This window comes from Podarcis liolepis (assembly GCF_965112155.1).
Source record: "Podarcis liolepis genome assembly, chromosome: 5".
Lineage (NCBI taxonomy): Eukaryota > Metazoa > Chordata > Lepidosauria > Squamata > Lacertidae > Podarcis > Podarcis liolepis.
This window is the reverse complement of record NC_139556.1, coordinates 58,279,952-58,303,914: the sequence shown is the minus strand read 5'-3', so window position 1 is coordinate 58,303,914 and position 23,963 is coordinate 58,279,952. Positions and strand designations below refer to the sequence as shown.

The 23,963-nt window shown below is 42.3% G+C and overlaps 1 protein-coding gene and 1 long non-coding RNA gene across 11 annotated transcripts in view; one reads left to right on the top strand and one right to left on the bottom strand.

Annotated features, from left to right (window-relative positions):
* Positions 1-23,963, bottom strand: part of SH3PXD2A (SH3 and PX domains 2A) — a 260,873-nt gene that overhangs the window by 141,921 nt on the left and 94,989 nt on the right. For all 10 annotated transcript variants that reach the window (XM_083505057.1, XM_083505058.1, XM_083505059.1 and 7 more), the window contains 2 exons: positions 14,189-14,265; positions 7,020-7,111 (listed from right to left, as the gene is read on the bottom strand). In XM_083505057.1, coding sequence (XP_083361183.1) covers positions 7,020-7,111; positions 14,189-14,265 — 169 coding nt within the window. The remainder of the gene's footprint in view (positions 1-7,019; positions 7,112-14,188; positions 14,266-23,963) is intronic.
* LOC310707754 lies at positions 10-10,955 on the top strand. The gene is made up of 3 exons (XR_014526716.1): positions 10-119; positions 8,903-9,037; positions 10,112-10,955. It is a non-coding gene; the product is annotated as an uncharacterized lncRNA (long non-coding RNA).

Sequence of the window (23,963 nt, the reverse complement as noted above, 5' to 3'; positions counted from 1 at the left end):
ACTAAAATATGACTCCTTCCAGACTGGGCAACATGGCCAGAAACTCACACTTCCAGACCCAAAAGTAGACACGAAGAAGCAGAGGTTGGAGAAGAGTACAAGCATTTGTTATTCTCAAGGTAAATACTGTATTTTCAGTTGGGTTTTTGTAATTTGGTTTTGTTTGGCACTAGTTTTCTTGCAGACCAGATGCAACTTTCTTATAGGTCATGTTCAAATGGTGCACACTGTTATTTTCCTGGCTCACCTAGAAACAAAGTGCATCTTGCTTTCTGACAAGTTAAGATCTAACCTTCTGGACAGTTCTGCCAAACCAAACATGAATGCTTAATATTGAAATGTCAAAATCTCCCCTGTAACATGCAACTGAAATGTTCAGTGCTTGGCTGAATATCATTCCTCAACCCCCTTTATCATCTTTCTGTTTGTACTCCAGTTGAAAACTTTAAAAGCCCCAGGCATCCCCTATGAAAAATTAAGCACCAAATGGTACAAAAGATGTTCATTTTCATACACTGACCTAGGTAAAGAGCACATTTTTCAATCCTCCTTTCCCCCACTGCCACTCAGAGATGGGCTAGAAGCCAAGTCTGTGCCGGTAAGCTTGTTTTTCTATTTAAAGTGTTCATTTTTATTAATAACCCTTTAATGTCTACACACTGGCACTGTAGGAGTTGTATTTCCATGTTATGTCATTGGGAGCTATTATGTATTTAATTCCTGAGCCCACAAATCCATATGGACATCATTAAACATATATAGCATAGCATTAAAACTCTGTTCCACCCCCCTCCCCAAAAAAAGCCCAACCCCCAGCTAAGGTCATGGGAAAGAGAAACAGGCAAGCAGGGTGATTTTAGCGTTACATTTTACTATGCACAACTTTAGGCAGCTTTTTGTGCACAATAGGTTGCGAGTTGCCCTGAGCTCTTGTTGGAAGGGTGACTAATACATAGCCAAATAAATAAAAGTGGGGGTGTGTTAATAAACTTGGCAGAGTGTTGAGACCATAGGGCACAGCCCTTGCCCATGTAAGCTTTGCATGTGCACCCAGACATATTTACCATATTCGATGTCTGATTTCTGTACAGTATTAGCATACCAGGTCTGATGGCCTGGGCATGTTTGCTGCTGGCATGCAAGTGTTACACAGAAATGGGTCAGGTTATGTACTAAGTACATCTAAATGCACATGGAAAGCTTACAGGCGAAGCCCTGGCGGTGTTCAATGACACTTTTTGTGGGGTTGGCCCACAGTAAAAGTTTCTAAAAGATCAATATGTACAATAGTAGAGAGAACAAAGAAATCCACTAAAATACATTTGTAGTTATTTCCCCATAGAAGATGAATCATGAACCCAAATTCTGCAATTTATATATTCTCACGATCAGAATGCATTGGGATAGCCATCCATTTCCCTCTGTCTCCAAAAAGTTACACACACACCATGCATTTAAAGCACATGACTTCTTGGGAACTGTAGTTTCCCCCCCACAGAGCTACAATTCCGAGCACCCTCAACAAACTACAGTACCCAGTTTGCAGGAAGAGTAATGAAAGTGGCAAATCCATCAATGAAATGGGAAAAAACATTTTTAGGTGTAATAGACTGGGGGAATTAATCTCATAAAAATTAAAGCTGAAGTTTGAAAAATATTTATTTCCCCGTACATCTAGAAACACCAACACACAAACTTGCAGAATGTCTGTTCCTCATCTGCTGCAAGCATCATAACACACACTTCACTATCAGGGCCTCTTTGATATTTCCATCTGGAAAAGGCAAGCGCTGCCTCCCGGAAGTCTGAAAACTACCTTTTAATCTCCTATTCTCCTTGATCTACTTCTTTTTCCACCACTTGTTCTAGCTCCCCAATGAATTCAAGGATCACTCATCTGTCTAGTTTCTGATGCTCCTTAAAATGCTCACAAACTTTTCTCAGAAGGGGCTCTTAAATTTAATTCAGGTGATTCCATTCCTTCAAATAGGGCCAGTCACTAGTCTATGCAGGTGAATTTTTTTTAAAGAAGGACTGGGAGAAATAAAACTCTTTAGATGGAGCCACTTGTATGTCCAGATTTCATTATCCATTTCTAGCCTTTTACAGCCTGCTGTGAAGACATGCATTTTAATGGCTTTAGCCTCATCGCTATCTGAACAACAGGGACTTGATCTGTGTATTGAGATGGAATAAGAGAACAATGGAAGCTTTTCTTTTATGCTTCTGGGCAGCCTAAAGGAAGTTTGCAAGAATGGAGCTCAGCTGTGCTGTGATATTTCCACCACCACTCAGTGGGGGGGAAAGATTAACAGATTAAAGGCCTTACCCAACAAGACAAGTGCATGTGTACACATATTCAGGTCCCATATCTAAGGGTCTACTGCAAACTCAGGATCATTTGAAGAAGATTAATCACCCTCTTCCGCTTCTTTTGATCTAACCATCGCAAGTAGTTGAAGAATCTTAAAAGTGGAAACGAGAAACTTACCATGCATTTTTTTCTGATGGTACTTATATTGTGATGTTTATTCATTTGGTGTATTGTTGCCTTAGGAGCATATAATGAGGATGTCATAGAGTTTAATATTACTTAAACTGGGGCAGCTTCACACACAGACACATGGTTAATTAACATATTTTACAATGACCCCAACTTTACATATTGGTAATGAGAATTCTCATGATGAAAGGTGCTTAACATTTTCACTTAACATTCTTGAAACAGATGGACCATATTGTCAATATAACCATGCTGTCTTTTAAGAACTGTTAAGTTCTTAAAATTCTGCTTCCCAATGTGCCATTCTCTACTCCAAGTCATTGGATTCCCCATCATAATTCAACAAAGCAATCGCTTTTGGTTCTAACTTTAAGCCTACAATCTTTTTTAAAGTAATAGGGAGGTCGGATTACCAGCAAGTAGTTTCCAGTGGTTTCCTGACAATTTTTCAGAGAACCCACAAGACTCTAATTAAAAGCAAATGCAATTGGACAGATAAAATATCCTGAGGTTCACCACAATGCTTTGATGTCTGCCTTCTGAGGAGGGTGTTGAAATCTCTTGAATATGGGATATATACCACAGCTGACTCTTGAAGTTGCCCTTCATTGGCTTAGGCTAGAATACTTAGTGCCACTTCCAAGGATATGAGAGTCACAAACTGAATGGCTTGAACCCTGGTTTTCACATTCCAAGGAGGTGCCTCTGCAAAGTAAACTTTCTTACTCAGCCCTTCCACAGCTGCCCATGCTTAATAGATCACATGAATTCAACATGAGTACATCAAACTGACCTATATCGCAACATGAAGTATTTATTTAGTGCTTTGGGGGTGTTCAAGATGTTTAATAGAATCCTAGTCATGTTCGTCTCTCCCTTCCCTCCTTGATAACTTGAGCACTCCTCCTGTTCACCCCATTGTCTCAGCTGCCTCATGCTTTCCTCTCCCTACCTTCCTCCTTTGCCCCATGCTTTTAGGCCGGCTTCCTCACTCACTGCCATGGCCATTATCTCAATCTTGTGTTCTGCTAGAACAATCTTTTCTCTAACATGATCACAGTCATAATGGCATTTCCTCTGGTAGCTGAGGCCCCGTTCTGAAAATCAGGTCTAGGGTTATCTGTGAAATTTCAATTAAATCAGAAGCTCTGATAGTTTGATAAGCTGCCTGTCGTTTTGAGTCAAAACATGAGGTTATTTGATCTGCTGTTTGTGTTTCTGGGGGCCAGAGTGCATCAAAGACCATCAGTGCAGACAGGCAGAGAGACTGATGATGTGGTGGTGACTTTACCAAGCAGTTTTTGACATTTATCTCTTGGATACGATATTCTTTAAAGCACCTAAAAGCTACCTACTTATCTTTAAAGAAATTAAAACTTTTTTTAAAAAAGAAAAGAAAAGAATGTGGCCTTGTTCGGATATTTTCTTTGAAGAAGAAATAATTTAGAGATACTGGGAAGTTTGAGACATAATGCCAAACCACAGCTTAGTGCCACATGAGGGAGACTTGAGCCTCACACAGGGCTCATCCACAGTTTTGCTTCACCCGTATTTTGATTGCATTGTGTACCAATTAATTCACCCTAGTCTGAAAGCTTTTTGCATTGTTATGTGACTGTCCCTTGCAGAAATACGATCTTGCCCACTGAGTTGGATCTTTTCAGATGTGTGCAAAATCTGAAGAGAGATTTTGCTTAACCAAACTTCAATTGAGTGGGTAAGATCAGATTTTTCCAATGCACAGCTATGGAACAACAAGAAAAGCTCTTGGACCCAGAGGAATTAATACACAATATGATCAAAATACAGGCCAAGCCAAAGTGTGGATGAGACCTCAGGCTCACAGGCTCCTTCCCCTTTCCTTTCATGACAGGATCCCCTCCTAGCTTCAGGCATTGTTCGCAATTTCATCTGAACCAGCAAACCATGGTTTGTCTTGTCCTACAAACCAGTATGGAAACCAGGATCAAGCCATGGTTTGCAATCCTAGTTTGTGGCATTAAGTTTTGCAGATAGTTTTGCAGGTTTGTACAAAGTGGCAGACAGTGGTTTGCCACAGACAAGGAAGGGAGGGAAGAAATTTCAGCCTGTACGGCGAAGAGAGAAAGCATGAGCTCAAGGGTCTTTAAAAGCTTGTATGCATTGCACCAATCATGGTTTGTTATTACATCTGAACCAGGCTACTGAGTGCTTTTCTTACAAATAGCATGTACAGAATATATGAGGAGTTTAACAGATAAGCTCAGATACAAAATAGGGGCATCTTTTCTATTCAATAAATGTTATGAATTAATCATGAATTGTATTAATCAATTAAAACTGTGTAGCTTTACATATGAATAATAAAAAAGCTTTTTTGAAGGACAGGGTTATGTCAAAGTAGGTCACACTTGGAGTAGATCCAGTGGGCTTAAAATCACTCATAACTAACAAGTGCATTGATTTCAGTGGGTTTGCTCTGAGTGTGAGTGAGATACAGCCCAATCTTTCTTTCACTGATGATTATGTATGTTTATGTATCACAGAAGTCACTTTCTCAGAAGTGGCATCTCTAACTCACGTCAGACAAAAGGGGAAATGCTTCTCAAGAGATGGCACTAGTCACCTGCAGTTTTATAAACAATACATTTTGTGTGTGTGTGTGTGTGTGTGTGTGTGTGTGTGTGTGTGTGTGTGTTGCCTGGAAAATCAGTTTTTATTCAGTCACTCAAAAGGTGTATGATCATGCCTGCACTTGGGGCATAAAGGGCTCCACTTCCTCCCATTTTTAAATACATAAATAAATCTTTGCATGTAAGAGGAATGTTGGTGTCTGATAACCTCCTTCTACCTCTAGGTCAGGATGAGAACATCTGGCTGGACTGCCAATATAAATTCAATTATATAGCATAGTAAAACAGTTCAGATCTCCAAAGATATCAATTACTTTGCTGGAAACCAGAGAGCAGATCAATAAGTGCAAAAGCAATTTTCAGAAACAGGCATATTTCTTTTTCTTGAAAGCAGAGTGGATAGGTGAATAGAACTACCTTTCTTATGCAGAACATTATGGAATTAGCGATGCAACGTGACAACCAACTGTAGTGATCTATTTGCACAATGGATTTCAATTTGTGTAAACAGGGCTCATTCTTCCTCCCCTACTCCAGGAATCTGCCCATGTGCCCTTAAAATATACTCTGAAGGCTTGGAGGACCCCTCTGAAGTAGATTGTGAGGTATGGCGACTGCAGGGAGAAGGGGAGGGGAGGCAATTTCATTGCATCTGCTGGTGAAATGTCAGATTTCATGCACAACTGGCTTCCTGTCCAATCACAATATTTTGAATTAGGTATCCCTTTAGATGCATAACATTTTGATTACCTTGTTTTTTGTTTGTTTGTTTGTTTAGCTAGCTAGTTAGCTTCATAGGTGCTCAACCACTTCCAAGGATTTAGGGTTCATCATTTAAAATCTGATCAGAAGAGGGCCCACATACCTGTTCCCAACTGAAATACTCCCAAAGTTGCAGAAAATATATGAGGAGGAAAAAATCCTGTAGAGCTAACCACAGCTTTGCAGGTGAAATTAGGTCAGGAAAACAGCATGAAGAAAATAGTTCGAATTTACTCCAGCACTACTGCTCCAATCTCTCCACCCCCACTTACTGTTGTTTTAAAATGAAAATATTTGGACATACATAATGTGTAATTTAGCTTTATATCGCCTGGTAGCTGAATCCCACTAGTAAGCAGCTGCAATACAGATGAGGCAGAGGAACATTCACAACCTTCCTAGGTACACTTGATGCCCTTTTGTTGGGTTGACAGAGTACTAGGAGGCCAGAAAGGATAGCTCATTTGGTAGAGCATGAGACACTTGATCTGAGAGTTGTGCATTTCAGCCCCACATTGGGGGGGTAGGGGGGGAACCCCTGCTAATTACAGTCTGCTGGGAGGAGATATATAACACAAATAATATAGTTATTGGTAATTCAGCAGAATGGTAGGTATATTTCTCTTCTGCATCCAGCACAATCTGCTCTCTTGGTGTGATTGATTTTGCTTTCGGCTTCCAAAAAATAGGCTCTCCGGATATTGTATCCGTCACGGATCATAATCAAAGCCTTGCAAATCATCTTTGAGCATGAGTATATCTGGTAAGGTAGACGGTGATTAAAACTTGATATTTTAACTGGCAGGATTTCCTTCAGCTGATAAAGCCAATACTTTTATGACTTTAATGATTCCTTGGAAGAACACAATTAGGCAAACTAACAAAGCGAGAAAAGTTCTGTCCTCTGACCTATGATTAAACAGATGCCAAGTTTGTTTCAATTTTCCCCTTGCATAAGCGCACACACACACACAGACTTACATGTGCCAAATTATAGTCTCATTTCCCTGGGAATTAAAAGCTTAAAATAAAACCAAGTGTTCTTCCATCCTCTGGATGCGATAAAATGCAATGACCTTTAGCTTCCTTCCTCGCTAACAAAATTGGAGAAGTGCAGCAGCAAAAGCAACAATGGAACTTACTCTTTAGGAGGGTTTAGGTCCTCTGGTCTGGTCTCAAAGAACTGAAAGACTTCATCACACTGTGAAATGTGAGGGGGAAGCTTCACCAATGCCTGTTTTTAAATATATATAAGGGAAAATCAGTTTTTAAAAATATGCCAAGTAACAAGATTTTTTTTCAAAAAAAGTTTTGGATCATATCAACCCAGAAATGTTAGTGAATAAAAACAGGATGACATAAAAACACAAATTGGACTTATAAACTTGGTCTTCAAGCAGATTCACAGCTGTCGATCCTTGTTCAATATTCCCCAACCTTGAGCCCCAGATGTTGTTACACCACAATCCCCATCATCCCCAGGCAGCATGGCCACAGGTCAGGGGTGATGGGAGGTGTAGTCCAGCAACACCTTGAGACCAAAAGGTTGAAAAAGCCTGCTTTAGTTGGTCGTCCCTTTCTAGGCACGGGACAAGCAGAAATGTAGACTAGTCCTTAGCGATGGGGAATTTTCAAAGAGAAAGACACCATCTCTAGTATGCTCTGTATTTAAATAAGCACAAACGCTAGCTGTTCTGGGTCAAAACATACCTATACTATTCTTGTTTAATGTTTTGTTAAAAAAAACAGCGTCCTTGACATTATAATCTCACTCATTTCATAATTCACTTAAAGATGCTTTACTACAACTTTGAACATTTGACCTATTGTAGTTATAGATGGGCAAGGTGCCATTTTATACTTCCCAATGCCTCCAACCAATTAATTTACTTGAGATTTATATCCTGTTCCAAGAGCACTGTTGTGCATCATGGTTTTGAGTCTTGATGAAAGGTTCAGATATCCTTTGATCATTATCCTGTGCAAAATGATGCCATGGTGATCCACTTCTATTATTTATTTATTTTTCAAAAAAGGTATTAGGAATACTTCCTTCCAATTTCTAATGGCTGGTGTTTATGCACAGGATCAGACACAACAATTTTGACTCCCCAGATTGCAAAGAGATTTAAACAAATCAGCAAGGATAATGGCTAGGAGTTTTTTTACTATTTTTTCTAAGGGCTCGTCCACACTACTGCTTCTCACGTGCCTATAAAGCACATGTCTGAGAGGTTTTCTGTTTGACCAATGCTTTCTAAGTATGGGTCTGAGAGGTTTTTCCCTTACCCTGCTCCTTTCCCAAGGAAAACCTGCTCTTTAGCTCTAAATAGAAACAAATGGAAATCCATGGAAAACCCAATTGCTGTTTGCTCCTATTGAGAGCTAAAGAGTGGTTTTCCCCGGGGAAAAGTATGGGTAAGCCCTGAGACAGGTTGTCACCAAAGAGTTCAGTATAACCAAATCTTCTCAGACTTCTTATAAACCCATTCACCAGAATGAGGTTGCCTGGCTTATCTGGATGTAAAAGCAGATTTTTTAAATTGGTTTTTTTCTCTAGATGGGTCTTGGCAATTTGAATGTCCTACCAATTAGGACTAACAAACTTAGATCTACGGTAACTCTTTTACTATGTGCCTGATTTATAGTACTCTGATACTTGTTCTGTGATGGTGCATTTTTTTTTTAAGCAATTGCTTTTCATTGTTTCTTTATGTTGCTGATCTTGTTGGTTGCCTTTCATGTTTGAAAAAAAAATCCTTTCCATTATTTAATGCAATTTGATAAGGTTTGTTTATTTACGTCACCTGTTTATATACTGTTTACGTAATCACCCAAGCGTCTAAGTGGTGCATATACATATTACGGGGGGCGGGGGGGACCATGCAGTGGATAGGATCAATTAAAATTAATCATAAAGACAGAAGATCAGTTTGACTGCAATTATATTGCCATGATGTGATTTGAAAATGTGGGCTTGACTGTGATTATATCCACGATTTATGATATGATTTTCTTGGCACAGGAGTTAAGAAAGTCTACCCCGACTGTTAGAAGACTCCCATATTTCCTTCTTTTTCATGGCTTCCTGCCTGCACTAGGAGCCGAAAAAATCCCAGAACCTTTTATGCTGTTTTACTTCTGTGCATGGTGATTAGAGGTAAATACTTTTCATTAATTGTGTGAAATACTGGTATTGTTTCCATATAACCAATAGGAAGGAATTGCTGAAACTATAAAAGTTGGTATGGCCCACAACCATGCAAGGGCACTCTGAGATCCCTGTGTTTGCATTCAGGTGCCTGTGTTAATCCAATCCATGGTTTGCTGGATCAGGCATTGTACATGCGTAAGCCGTCCTCTCCTTTCCCCTTCAGTGCTTGGTTTAATGAAACACATCCTGATTTTATGAGCCAAATAAGGATTGCAAGCCAAAGTTTAAATTTGAATTTGCAATTTTGGTTTGGAAATTCAAACCAGTTTGTAGTCTGACAAACCAGTAAGTGTTCCATTAAGATGGGCCTGCTTATAGGAAGAAGAAGAAGAAGAAGAAGAGTTAGTTCATGCAAAGCTTGTCCCCAAGACTTTGTTGGACGACTGGACAGCATGACATCTGAATAGAACCTGTGTAGATGGTTTCTGCAATTGAGCTAGCCTCACACAGCACCAGTAGTGCAAATTGCCCTTACACAATCCAGTGGGGCTGGGCTGCAAGCAATAGCTTTGTTGTAAGTGACAGCTATATCAGTTTGCTTCTTTTACTTCAAAACAGAAGATATATGTACTTTGCGACTGGAGAAGATGAACACACCATTTCATAGGAGGTTTTTTCCCCCTAAGGAAAAGGTTAATGAAATGTCAAGACATTGATGTGAGAGTAAAGGCTACGTAGCCCTGCTCACATTTGTCAATTTTTCAAAAGGCTAAAAGATCCCTGTAGCACTTGAGTGGAGGGAGCGGGAGCAAACAGCCTCTAAAGAGTTTGGGGAATATTGTTGTTTTGAAATCTCAAATGCTTTTTAAAAGCTCACAAAACGGCAGGGACATCAGTCACTCATCAAGTACTGATTTAATAGGCACTATCGAAAGGTGTCAATGATACTCACGGAACCACATTCTGCAAGTGCCTCTACATTCTGGGCTCAAGTGGTTTTGGAGTCGTTCCCTTGGGAAGTGTAATTCTATTAGGGGGCAAAGGCTTTTTAATGCTTATTTATTTATCTTGTTGAATCAGGATACTGGGCTAAAGAGACTTTGGTCTGAATGATCCAGAAGGACATCAGAAGGAATTAAGTAGCAGAGGACGGGGGCATGGAGAAGGGGAATGGACAAGGTAGAAAAGACACCACTGGCTTAACAAATGGAATTAAATGTTTTGGCAAATAAGAATGGAAAAGGCATTATATGCATTAACAGTGCAAGATACATTGCAAACACATTTAGAAAGGTTTTATGTGACCACAACAGTTGAGAACCCTTACTAAAGAATGAAATGTGTCTGGTATAGAAAGCCTATGAAGAAGTAGCTCATTATTTCAGATTGGGGGAAACTGCAAAGATGAAAGAAGAAAGCTGCTTCAGATGGGCCCTGGAAGAGTTCAATTCACACAAAAATAATGCCAAGTTTGCTAACAGGAAAATGATCCAGGGAGATAAATTCCAGTGGGTAAGAAATATTTACAAGCGCAGCTCACACAGTCTTGCTGATTACCAGGCAAAACATTCAGAGTTCTGTTGTTTGTGTTTATATACATGAAAAGATAGATCCCTTACTGTGCCTGATCCTCAACTTGCCTCTGGAAAGACTTCCATTACGGTGCCAGAAAGAGCCTAATTATCAAAGTTGAGTTATTTACTTTAGCAGCTGTATGGCTATGAAACACATCACACGGGTTCTTGGGAGGTCTGCTGAGCAGAGGTAGCCTGGGCATCTCCTGTTCTTCACTTTCAAAGATTCCAGTCAGCTATACAGCAGATCTGATTTTGAAAGTAATATTTGCCATGAGTTTCTCTATATGCAGAGATTGGTGTATTTTGATTTGCATTGCTTCTTTCTGCTGAATAAAATAAATTCCATATCTGCTTTTTCTAGGGCATAATTTGGAAAAATGATTTGATGTGACGAAATATAGCCTGGTACCAATTCCATGTCGGGGGACGCGGATGGCGCTGTGGTCTAAATCGCAGAGCCTAGGGCTTGCCGATCGAAAGGTCGGCGGTACAAGCCAAGGGGCAGCTGAAGAGTTCTGAGGCTAACCAGAGTGGAGTTACACTGCAAACCTTTCATGTTTTTTTTAATAAATTTTTTATTGATTTTACAAATTTTTAAAGACAAACAAACAACTAAAAAGACATACAAACACGTATAGTTTCATAACATTTTTTCATAAACCTCTTTTCCAGGACTCCCCCATACCCCCCCCTTCCTGCATCCCAATGTCCACAATTTTTAAGCAACTTCTAAATGTTCCTTTCCAACCTCTGTCATCTTAATCTTTTCTGTAATCTAATCTTATGTCACTGTATCCCTTTTTTTCCTAAAAACCTCGACATTCTAACATTCATCAAGTTTATAGTAGTCCTTAAGATAACTTTTGAATTTTCTCCATTCTTCTTCCTCCGTCTCTTTTCCCTGATCACGGATTCTGCCTGTCATCTCAGCCAGTGTCATATAGTCCATCACTTTCATCTGCCATTCTTCCAGAGTGGGTAGATCTTGTGTCTTCCAATACTTACACTGCAAACCTTTCAGCCACCCCTTCAAATTCTCTTTTTCACTGTCTATGTTCCGGTTTGTTTTCTTTTATTTATTTTGTAAGAGGCACAAATATTTCCTGGCATATTATTCCCTAACTTTGGGTCCAATCATACAAGTCCCAGTGCATGTTAGCTGCACTACATCCCACAGAGCACCACTGTAACTGGAGCAGCATTGTGTGTGTTAGCAAAAAGGGCTGTGTTTGTATGTCATGATAAACCACATTGCCATGCAAGCTACACCTGCTGAAATTCACAACTATCAGAGGTGCAAGGGCCTCCCTCTTTTTCACCATGCCACCCTAGCTGACTTGTACACTGGACATAATATGATGTCTCTAATTAGTGGGCATTTGCATGATCACATTCCATATCATGTGAGTTCAAAGAATCAACTGTGAATCTCAGTAGACAAAGGACTGCTGCTTTTTTAATAACTAGTGTTGTCGATGGAACAGCCCTGCTAACACTCAATCAATATAGACGCACACTTACACACACAATCTCCATGTCAAGCTGCAGCTTGTACTTCGTTCAGTATCGATTAGAATTTTTAAGAACAAAAGGAGCCTGACTTCACTTTGGTAGATTCCACTGACACAGATAGTAAACAAGGCCAAGATAAATACTGACTAGCAGTTAGGTAGCCTTCGTTATCACAGCCATAAATGATATAACAATTTCTCAAGCATGTATTTCTCAGACACGTCCCTCGCGCCAGTAAGGGACTGTCTGCTTCTCAAACAATTGCATCTTAGATAAGTAACCAATGTCTGCTTTCTGGGTGGGGTCAGAGGCCACCTCTACAATCTTGGAGTGAATTCCTGCTTTCTGAGCAGCACGTCTGTTCAGTGAACCCATGACGTTATTTCATATGCACATTTTTTGCACAGTTCCTGTTTGAACGATTAATGTGAAGGATACAGTGTGAGTACACGTGGTTACAGCCATTACGCCTTCATTTGCCAGACACTGCATCAATTGTTGCACAAAAGGATTGATCTCATAAGATAAGGTTTTAGTTCCGTTTCCCCTAGCCAGAGGGTTGAGAATTAATGCTATATTTTCTTTGGGTCTCGAGCTCTTAGAACTTTGATGCATGTTGCTATCAATACGCTTCTACCACATTATTTTGCCTAAAACTATACTGGGGGAAGGGGGAGGGGAGCAGAAGCTGAACTAATTTTAGAGACCCTATTTGACCCTCTATTAGTCAGCAAGTGCTAACACCATGGGCATCATGTCTTTGCCTCTGTTTAACCATGCTCAGTGAGGGCATTTATAAGATCAATTAATGCAGACTGGTTACTTCCTGATACTCTTTGAGCCTTTGTTCATATGATCAGGATCCAAAAGAATGAGGATACATGCACACACACACACCATTCTAATACAAACAGCATTTATATTAATTGTGTGCATATTTGGCTGAACAGTAGAGTAAAAAAATCCTTTAAATAAATAAGTACTATTTTGAAAACACAACACGATGATTGTGAAAGGGGCCCAATTATGTGTATGGTGACTGAGAAGTAAGCCCCAATGAATTTTACGGAGTTTACTCAAAAGTAAATGTGCATAGGATTTGCAGCCAGAGTGAAGCAACAGAAGAGACAGTTTGGTTTTAAGGAGCAGCAGGCCTTTGTAACTTACTTTGAAAAACCACAGTTTCTAGGTGTAGTAGCTGGCAACCTCACAGGAGTGAACCTCCAAGGATTCCAGCTCCAGGATCCTCTCTGGTCTTTGACCTATAAAGCTCTATAGCTCAGGTATACCTATTAAGCGTTCTCTTTCTTTCCTTCTTCCATTAGAAATAATACTGAATGAACATGCCCTCTTGCAGGCACTGGGTCAAGGTGATCAATCATGTAACTAGTTACTTTTAAGAAGAAAGGAAATACTTTGAAAAATACCATGGGAGTCTTCTGTAGAACTGTTATGTATTGACGTTCTCACTCTGGCCACCAGGAGTATCGTGTATATAGTTTTCACTCAGGTCCACGTCAGTTACTTTAGGCGGGAAACCCTGGGTTGTTGTCGCTACAATGTTGACAGCTGGCTGCCTATAAAAGCAGGCCGGCTGAGCTGTTTGCTGTTCAGTTCTGTTCCAGCGTACAAATAAAGAGCTGCTTTGGAGAAATTGCTGCGTCGTCAGCTATGTCTACCCACTATTTAACAAGAACTGTGTAACACTGGATGTTCTAGATTATGATGGGATGGGAACACATTGCCACAGGAGTTATTTAAGAAATAAATGTCATTGGGATGTTGACATCACTTAAGAGAGAGGACTATATTATATATGTTTTCCACTACACACCACTGGAACTCAAAGGGCGCATTCTGTAGGGTAAGCACCATTTTCATCTTCCTTTATTTTTCAGATTCAGATTACAGTTAATTCAACTATGCATCTTTTGTTTGTGTGAGAGCAAAACTCTGTAGACATACAATTAAGCTAAAACAGTCCCATTCCCCTCTAAATATGCTTGGGTGACCATCTCTCATTGTGTTTTGTCAGTTATCACTCTCCTAAGAACATAAGAATTCTTACCCTGCAATAGTCATCAATAGGCCGTAGCCTCTTCACAGCGACATCTCGAATGTGACTTCTCCGGAATAGGATTTTACCTAGGGGGGGAAAGAGGATGTAGAAATTGAGCAGGTGCCTCCTAGACAACACTTTGACTATTTGAGCCCAGGTGTGAAGAAAAAGGTTAGAAAGTTGGATCTCTTCATAATGCCATCTCTAAATGAGTGAGGCTTGTGGCAGAACAAGAGATCTGACAGTTTGGATTTGTTACACTTTTTCACACTCTAGAAAATGTGTGAAATAAGGCTGGCTGTCAGATTTTTAGTACTGCAGGCATTGGTACCCAGTCAAAGGTATAAGCATGGATAGGCAAACTAAGGCCCAGGGGCCGGATCCAGCCCAATCGCCTTCTAAATCCGGCCTATGGACGGCCTGGGAATCAGCATGTTTTTACATGAGTAGAATGTGTTCTTTTATTTAAAATGCATCTTTAGGTTATTTGTGGGGCCTGCCTGGTGTTTTTACATGAGTAGAATGTGTGCTTTTATTTAAAATGCATCTCTGGGTTATTTGCGGGGCATAGGAATTCATTCTTTCCCCCCCCAAAAAATATAGTTTGGCCCCCCACAAGGTCTGAGGGACAGTGGACCGGCCCCCTGCTGAAAAAGTTTGCTGACCCCTGGTGTAAGGAATCAGGGCTCAGAACAGTGAGGACTGAATGCAGGACCCTGGTGTCTACTGTCTGAACCACCCTGCCTGGAAGCAGCTGCACCAGATGGCTGGAGAATAATACATACAGAACCATCCATTCTGACTAGATCCTACAAAGACAGCTTAGTAGGGCCTGAAAAATGAAGCAGGAAAGCCTGATCACGATTGTCTATGAGTTGGTAACTTCCAGGTTGGATACTGTAATAACCCTGCATCTATTTCAAGGGTTGCACATGTTTGCAGGATCAGGACCAGGTTCTCATCAACAGCTGGCTGGTGCTGGCTGCTCTAACAATACTTGCTGTCTCTTTGGAGGATAAGAGAATGCATTCCGGCACCCCTCAGTAGCTGGCAAAATATCAATTCAGTGGGTCTGGGTGTGATTAAGAAGACCTGTCAGGCTAAACGAAGGGAGGATTAAACTGGGGGATTAAGCTGCATAAATCATGTGTAAGTTTTGCTTCACTTCTCATTCCACTACACCAACACAAGGCAACATGGGATACATGCCTTGGTTTTTCTCGCAATATGGGACCAGGAATGTGAGGCTTAGTTTAGGGCAAACATCCTCCTTTCAAACTGCTGCACAGAAGGACACTATAAAAACATCCTAATTTTGCAGGGTTGTGGTGGTCATTACGGTTTTTACAATACAACAGCCCCCACCTTTTCAGCATTCCAACTAACTGGTGTGCTGGGCAAGCTAAGCAGAAGTTTTAATAATGCATCTGTGGAGACAGTATGGATTGTGAACGACTCCCATTCCCCAGTTTCTAATCCAAGCCACAAAGTGAAAACCAGACTGGTGGCGACCATATTTTACAAAATATAAAGCAGCCATAGATGTGGAACACATGAAAGGCCTCCTGAACTTGTAATTCAACTTCACTAAGCAGACAGTTTACAAGGAGGCTAATTCCTGCCAACAGCTCCAAAGTACCATATTAGATACAAGGTTTGGACATGAGAAACAAGGCAAGTGTAATGTTATGTGTGGAACAGAGTAATAAAACAAAATAGAATAAAATAAAAAGGATGGGGTGAGGTTCTAGGATATGCCATATCTGCATTCATTCTTTAAATGCTGCTGCTGCTGCTGCTGCTCTCGCTCTCTAGTGGAAGAGAAATTGGGAAGTCATCTGTAGACCATTTAGGCTGACAAAAAGACCCCACACCATACCCAGTTCAGGAGAAAGGCAGGGATTAATGATTTAACCATTATTGCCCCTGGAGAACTCAGCAGGCAGGAGGAGGAGAAGGATGGGGACAAAACCAGAACTATTTGGCTTCACCCAGGGCTTTTTTCAGCCAGAACTCATCGGAACTCAATCTGGCACCTCTCAGGTATGCGCCATTGCCATTATAAGAGAAAAAGGGAGGTGTTCATGGTGAGTTCTGACACCTCTTTTTCTAGAAAAATAGCACTGGCTCTACCTCTGATTGGCTTGGTCTCCACTTACTGTTGGTCTCCCTGCCTTGGCAAATCCACACCGTGATCAACTCCCACCCGGAAACCAATGGCCCCACTGTGAAAGGACATGTGGATCCAGAATTGGTCTCCACGGTCACTTACGGACTCATTTTTAAAACCATGTTTATGGAAGACAATCTTACTCGGCTGCGAGTGATCGCCAAAGAAGAAAAAGAAGCCCTATCAGCCCCAATGGACACCAGCCACCACTGAGAGAGAGAAACAAGTCCCGTATTTTTCGCCCTATAGGGCGCACCGGTCCATAGGGCACACCTAGTTTTCAGGGGGGGGAAATCAAGGGGGAAAATATGATTCCCCCCCCCCGCAGCTCTGGGAGCAGCAGACAGGCTGCACGCAGCCTGTGCGCTACTCCAAGACCTTCTCCCTGCTTTTGCGAGAGGTGGCCAAATTCCCCCACTTCCCGCAAAAGCCCACAGGAGCCGCGCGCGACTCCTGCGGGCTTTTCGACCAGGAGGGAGAAGGGACTGAAAGGCCAGTCAGTCCCTTCTCCCTCCTAGGGGAAAAGCCCCCAAGAGCGGCGCGCTCTTTAAAGGGTGTGCGGCATACTGCAGGCTTTTCTACGAGGTGGGGGAATTCGCCCACCTCGTAGAAAAGCCAGCAGAAGCCGCGCAGCCTTTAAAGAGTGTGCGGCTTCTGAGTGCTTTTGCGGGAGGTAGGGGAATTCCCCCATCTCCCACAAAAGCCCACAGGAGGGAGAAGGGAGTGACTCGGCCAGTCAGTCCCTTCTCCGTCCTTGGGGAAAAGCCCCCAAGAGCGGCACACTCTTTAAAGGCTGTGCGGCTCCTGCTGGCTTTTCGACCCAGATTGTGGGGCTGGCGATGGGGGGAAGCGCTGCTTTCCCCCACCGCCAGCCTCAAAGCCGGGTCGGAGAGTAGCGGGAAGGCGTCGCGCGCCTTCCCGCTGCCCCCCGATCCTCTGGGACTGGCGATGGGGGGAAGCGCTGCTTTCCCCCACTGCCAGCCTCAAAGAGCAGACTCTCCTGGCTTCAGCGAAAGCAACGCAAAGCCTCCGGAGCGCAGGCTTCGGAGGCTTCGGTTGCTATCGCTGAAGCCAAGGAGCCTGCATTCACCCCATAGGACGTACACACATTTCCCCTTCATTTTTGGAGGGGGAAAAGTGCGTCCTATAGGGTGAAAAATACGGTAATTTTGGTCCAGGCATTGCATTTTCAGCTATAGCATTTCCCCCACATACTACTGCTTCCTTTCCACAAACATGCACACACAATCTTGCAAAATCCCAATTTTAATTTTTTTTGAAATGTGCCTGATTTGAATGATTTATTCCAGCGCAGAAACTGCTTTGAGTTTTTAGCGCATACATTTTTATGTTAGCCTCTTGTGTACAATCATTTCCGTCACATGGAAATTCAAGCTACTGTTTAAAGATTTCTTGAAGACCTGGGAAGATCAAATATCCCCATTTATTGCCAAGAGATTTATGATGATCTGTATTGGTCCACCATCAGGAAGGGAGTTCATCTGGCACAACTCTAATTGACTTGCTGGTTGAATGCATCATTAAGCCTTCCTTAGAGCTGTATGATTAGATCTGATTTTTAAATGGAGAATTGTTCCTAACATTGTTGCACCATGTCTGTATAGGGCTGTATAAATAGGAGGGGGGGAGCTATAACACCACTGCCACCACCCTGCTTTAAAGAAATATATTTCTCCTCTTCTCTGTAGTCATTTTTAGGCACTGGAGGAGCACAGATCTACAATTGGTACTGGGAAACAAACTTCCTTTATGCTTCTCACCATGAAATTCCTTCCATCACTCTGCAGGAGAACAAACACTCAAGCCTCTGTTACATACAATAAAATTAACAAATGGCCATTATAGGCAAGCTGTCTGAAGCCACTTGGACATCAACAAGAGGAAAGCAGGGGTGGGGAGACACAGAGAGTGTTTTGTTGACAGAATGTCAACTTCATCCTTCTCATCACAGTGTAACCAATGGCCAAGGAGCTGCACAAATATACAGTGGTGCCTCGCAAGACGAAATTCATTCGTTCCGCAAGTCTCTTCGTCTTGCGAGTTTTTCGTCTTGCGATGCACGGTTTCCCATAGGAATGCATTGAAAATCAATTAATGCGTTCCTAGGGAAACCGCCTTCAGACCAGGTCCGGGGGACAAGGGCTTTTCTTCCCACCCCCAGCATTTTAAAAAACCCCGGGACAGCGGAGGACTTCTCCGCTGTCCGGGCGATCTTAAAATGCTGGCGGGCGGCATTTTAAAATCGCCCCGGGACAGCGGAGGACTTCTCCGCTGTCCGGGGCGATTTAAAAGCCCCTGGGAAGGCAGGCAGGGGGGACAAAGACTTTCGCCCTCCGCCCGCCTTCAGAAGGTGTTCCTGCCCCCCCGCCCCGCTTCGGAGCAGCGTTCCGAAGCGGGGCGGCTGGGGCAGGTGTTCCCGCCCCCCCGCCCCGCTTCGGAGCAGCGTTCGGAAGCGGGGCGGCTGGGGCAGGTGTTCCCGCCCCCCCGCCCCGCTTCGGAGCAGCGTTCGGAAGCGGGGCGGCTGGGGCAGGTGTTCCCGCCCCCCGCCCCGCTTCGGAGCAGCATTCCGAAGCCGGGCGGTGGGGGCAGGTGTTCCCTCCCCCCCGCCCGGCTTCGGAGCACCGGGAGAAGCGATCTCCCCGCAGCCCCTTGCTTCAAAAGAGGTCCGGGGACAGCGGCAAGCGCTTCCCGCTGCCCCCGGACCTGGGGCTGCGGGGAGAAGATCGCTTCTCCCCGCCGCCCCTTGCTTCAAAAGAGAAGACCCGCTGTCCCCGGGGCAAGCTTCGTTTTGCGAAGCAAGCCCATAGGGAAATTCGTCTTGCGAGGCAACTCGAAAACGAAAAAACCTTTCGTCTTGCGAGTTTTTCGTCTCGCGAGGCGTTCGTCTTGCGGGGTACCACTGTACCAACTGAAATTGCATCCAAAAAGATTCCCTTCTTACAGTTTTACAGGATAAATTAAAGACTTCTTGCATCATATCTCTGATAACTCCTTGAAGTAAAAACAAAACAAACCCAAGTTTTGACTGCATGTGCAGTAGACAGGGCAGGAATGCTGTTATATAAGTCAAGAGATGCTACTCAACCGGCCTTCGCCAGAAACCTGACATGAAGCCTTATAGTCAGGTGGGAACCATAACTTTTGCAGTTACAGAACATGTTTTTTACAGTATGTTAGGGACATACACAACTGCAGTATCTTAAAAGACACTCAATGAACCTGCTGCTCTCCCATGCCTCCTGCTGTCCCTTCTTGATAATTCTTTCTTTAAGAATAGGCAGGAAAGAAGGAACAGTGTCCATGACTATGGTCGGACCATACACCCTTCCCAAACAATTCTGGGAACTGTTAATGGTGATGGTAATTGTAGCTCCATGAGAGATGAACCATAAATGTATGGTGTGTATGTAGCATGTGTAGAGCTGGCCTGTAGAGAACTCTGCTTCAGATGCTGCCCTAGTTGTCCTGCTCAAGGGGGAGACCTCAGCATTCCCAGCCTGAGGATGTGGCTCTTCCATCACCATTGCAGTCTGAAGATGATTCCCTTGCATCCTCTCCCACACTGCAAAATAGCTTACAGGCCCTTTAAGTATAGCAACTAATGCTTGGGGAGGTGAAGAACCACTGGAAGATCAAGGTTCCAGAGGACCCTAATCCTTTCCTAAGAAAACATCTTCCTAAACACAACTAGCATGGACTTCTTGCCGCATTATTCATCACCATAGAGCCCAAGGATACTTTGAATGCCAAAAGTCCCAGGTTCAGTTGCCAGCATTTCCAACCGAGGCTGTGTCGGACCCCTGTTGGAGTCTCTCAAGAGCTGCTTCCAGTCACTGTAGAACAATGGTCTGGTTTGGAATAAGGCAGCTTATCACCTTTTGAAACCTGTTAACCGTTTACTATGCAGGCTATTCTTACTTCAGCCTCCAAAAGAGGAAAAAATCAAAATGAAAGCTTAACTGCAAAATAACTACACTTCAGCTTACATAAGAGAATCTGCTGTTATTAAGCAAAGTGCCTGTGTCAGAATGAACCCATTCAGGCCACACAGAGCCGTCACATTTCAACAGCCGTTCCCCCAATGAAAGCAAAAGCATTAAGAAGCTCACTCAGGGATTGTTGTTCTAGCCAATTACTTCCCCCCTTGAAAGGAAAAGTGTCCTAAGCAAAAATGACAGCAGGATCTGCCTCCTGCTTTCTCCATAGTTATAGAATTTTTCACTATATAAGAAAGTACAGGATATGTGACAGCTTTTTTATATATAAATGAATACTAGTAAAACTTAGAAGGAGGATTGTGAACTGACAAATGTTCTTTTGGATCTTGAATAATTGCATCTGAATTTCAGAGCATAAGGCAGTCGCACTGGACAGGCTGCTAGAAAAACACTAGCCCAAACAAGCTGGGCCTTCTTTCCAAGCACAGCCAAAGAGAAGCAACAACTCCCCAAATACTGCCTGCCTTTGTTCCCTTGTGCTGCTGTGCTATGCAGGCTGGCCATCGTTTACAGAATCCTGACACCAAGAACCTCACATAACCCTCAAAGGGTGGTCAGGTTTGTAGACTTGAGGTCTCCATTTCCATCCTGATGATGGATAGATGCCATCCTCCTCACAGGCCTATGAACAAAGCACACTGAGAGGTCAGCTGAGCACTCTCCTACCTTTCCACATCTGAAGGGTGTGTGGACTGTATGGACCGGATGTGCTGTATGAAAGCATTTTAAACCCACAAATAAAGGCACGCTTGCCTTTTGAATTTAGAGGCAGGATTTTCAAGTGGCTTCCATTCAAAGTCAGTGCAAATCTTTTTAGATAAAACTACCCTTTAAGTCCAGCAAAAATCATTCTCTGTGTCTAAGGTTCTAGCAGCTCAGATTTTAGCATCAAGCAATGCGGATAGGTCTGCACCGGTGTTTCTTCCATTCAAAAGAGGAAAGGTGCAGACAGGAAGAGATAGGCTGTCCATAGGAGCAATTATTTCATATAGTTGGGAGAAAAAATAATATATGGTTTCCCATAGATATGGGCAGGTGTTTTTTTTAAAGGATATGCATGCTTTAAAATACAGAGGATACACTATTTTGAAGAAAATGGCTATACTATGAAACAATGTTGTCATTTTCATTTCAAACAAAGCCTCTGATTTTACGAGATTGCTACCCAAAAATGTCACAGGAAAAAATCACCAAAAGGCGTATGTTGCACTTCTTAATTGGAACAAAACCAGCTTATAGCCTCTGTCAATAATACAGCACAAAATACACCAAGAAAGGCTGTTAATACAATTATCTTCTTATTGCTATTTTAGGAGACACAGATGGGCTGGTAACAGGATCTCTTATTCCATAATTTATGAGTACATGTGTCTTGAACAATTTTCCACTAGGGATATCAATCGCATCCTGTCCATTTTGAAGAAAATCCCCTCATGGCTTTATTTGGAACTAGCATGGCAAATAAGACATGGTATTTATCTCGAATCCTTCACTGGAATCCTAAGTGTAGAAGTAACCCAGTTGAAATCCTATCCTCCATCTATTTTCTTTCTTTAAAACATTTGGCAGAAATCGTATATGTGCAGTTGGGAGTAAGTCCCATTGAACTGGATGGGACTTACTTTCAAACCTGCATAAGCTCATAGGGACATTTGTATCCTGCTTTACACCAATGAGTCCTCTATTAGAAGAACTGTCTGGGGTAAAGTCTGGTAAAATCAGACACTGGGAAATACTTTAACAACATCTGATTTTAATAGTCATACAGACAATATTGCAGCACTTTTGAGGTACAGGAAACTCTCAACATATACAGATTTAATTTACGCACATTCAGGTTTACATGCTTGGCAAAAAAAATAAATTAAAAAAATAAGGGGGTGGATGCCCAGAAGAAGAAAAAAAGACTATGGCAATACCTCCTGCCATGGAACCCAATGTGTTTTAACTTTATGTGATATTGGCTTTATGCACTATCCCTAGAACGTAACTCCTGCGTATGTTGAGAGTTGCCTGTACTTATTATTAGACAAGAGTGCTTTTATTTATAAATGTGTTACTTAAATTACAAAGCCAAGTTCCAATTTGGCAGCCCTGCAGCTTTGAAACTGTGGAGCTTGAAATGCTCCGGGAAACTACACTAAGTGATGGCTTATCATTGCGTCCAGGTGTACTGTACAGCAAAATATATATGCTGCAGTTAGATTTTGTAAATTGAGTGGGGGAGAACAAAGACTGCCATCATACAGCTTGTCTAACAGTAAGCAATCTATCCCCCCAATGTCCCTTCCCACATATTTAGGTGGGTTTTTCATCCACAAACGTTTTCACATTTAGTGTACTATTTTATGTTTTTAAAACTTACTTTAAATAATATCATAAAGATGGTCATGTACACAAATTATATTCAGCCTGGCTTCTTCTGGTGTCTATAATTCTGCATTCACAATCATGAGAAACCCGTTGTGGGCTAAAACCAACTGGAAGGCAATGCATTTCTGCATTTCAAAAATACAGTAATTATTTCTAAGTCGGCATCCATACATATAATTGAACCCATGCGAACTTTTTGCACCCCCTTTTTTTTGGTAATGCATAACTGGCCACCCTCATGCAACAAGCACAAGAGCTGCCTGTTGAGTGCTTCCAAGTCTTGGCTTCTCCAGCAATAGTAGTTGGAAACCCAAAAGCAAAACAGAGACTGCTTCTTTGAAGGGGTATCAGTTATCACAAGAGTTTGAAGTTGTTTTGCACATGGTTACGGGGAGCCCCAACCTGACAGCATTTGGAACAGCAGCTATCAGAACAGGGATTGGCATAGCTGTCATCTGGAATCAGCCTTTGAATGCTTGGTGTGTCTCCCTTTCTGATGCCTAGTTGTAGGAGGCTCTTTATGAAAACGAAGAAGCTGCCCCATTCTCCATCCTGCCCAGGCTCACTGGGAGAAAAATGGCAATAACAAAAAGGGGGTGGGGCGGAACAGTATAGTGATCACCATGGAAAAGTTACAGATAGGTAGCCGTGTTGGTCTGCCATAGTCAAAATAAAAAAATTCCTTCCAGTAGCACCTTAAAGACCAACTAAGTTAGTTCTTGGTATGAGCTTTCGTGTGCATGCACACTTCTTCAGATACCATGGAAAAGTTAGGTTGGGATATACTGAATTCCAAAATCATATAAATAGAAGCAACGTATGGCCGCTAAGTAGCATGTCTGAGAATAGCGGTGCAGACTAAATACCGAACAGCAGTTGACAGTCAAACCTGACACAGCAACAATACTTAGTCTGACTTTGTGGGAATCATACACTCAAGTCCTATGACAACTGGAGAAAAGCCTCATGGCCAGTTGCAAAGGGACTTTGCAAGTCATGTGGAATAATCCTATTAATGTTTACTCAGAAGAAAGTTCTGTTCTTACTGCATAGTATTGAAGCCAAAATAGACACACAAACATTCTCATTCCCCCCCCTACAAAGTTGAGGGGCTGTCTTTTCAACAATTTTGTTTGTATCTCTGAAATATTTAGAACTTCTGCTGCAAGTGCCTTTAAAATTGTAGGGAGATGGAAGTGCCATTATTACTTACTTACTTACA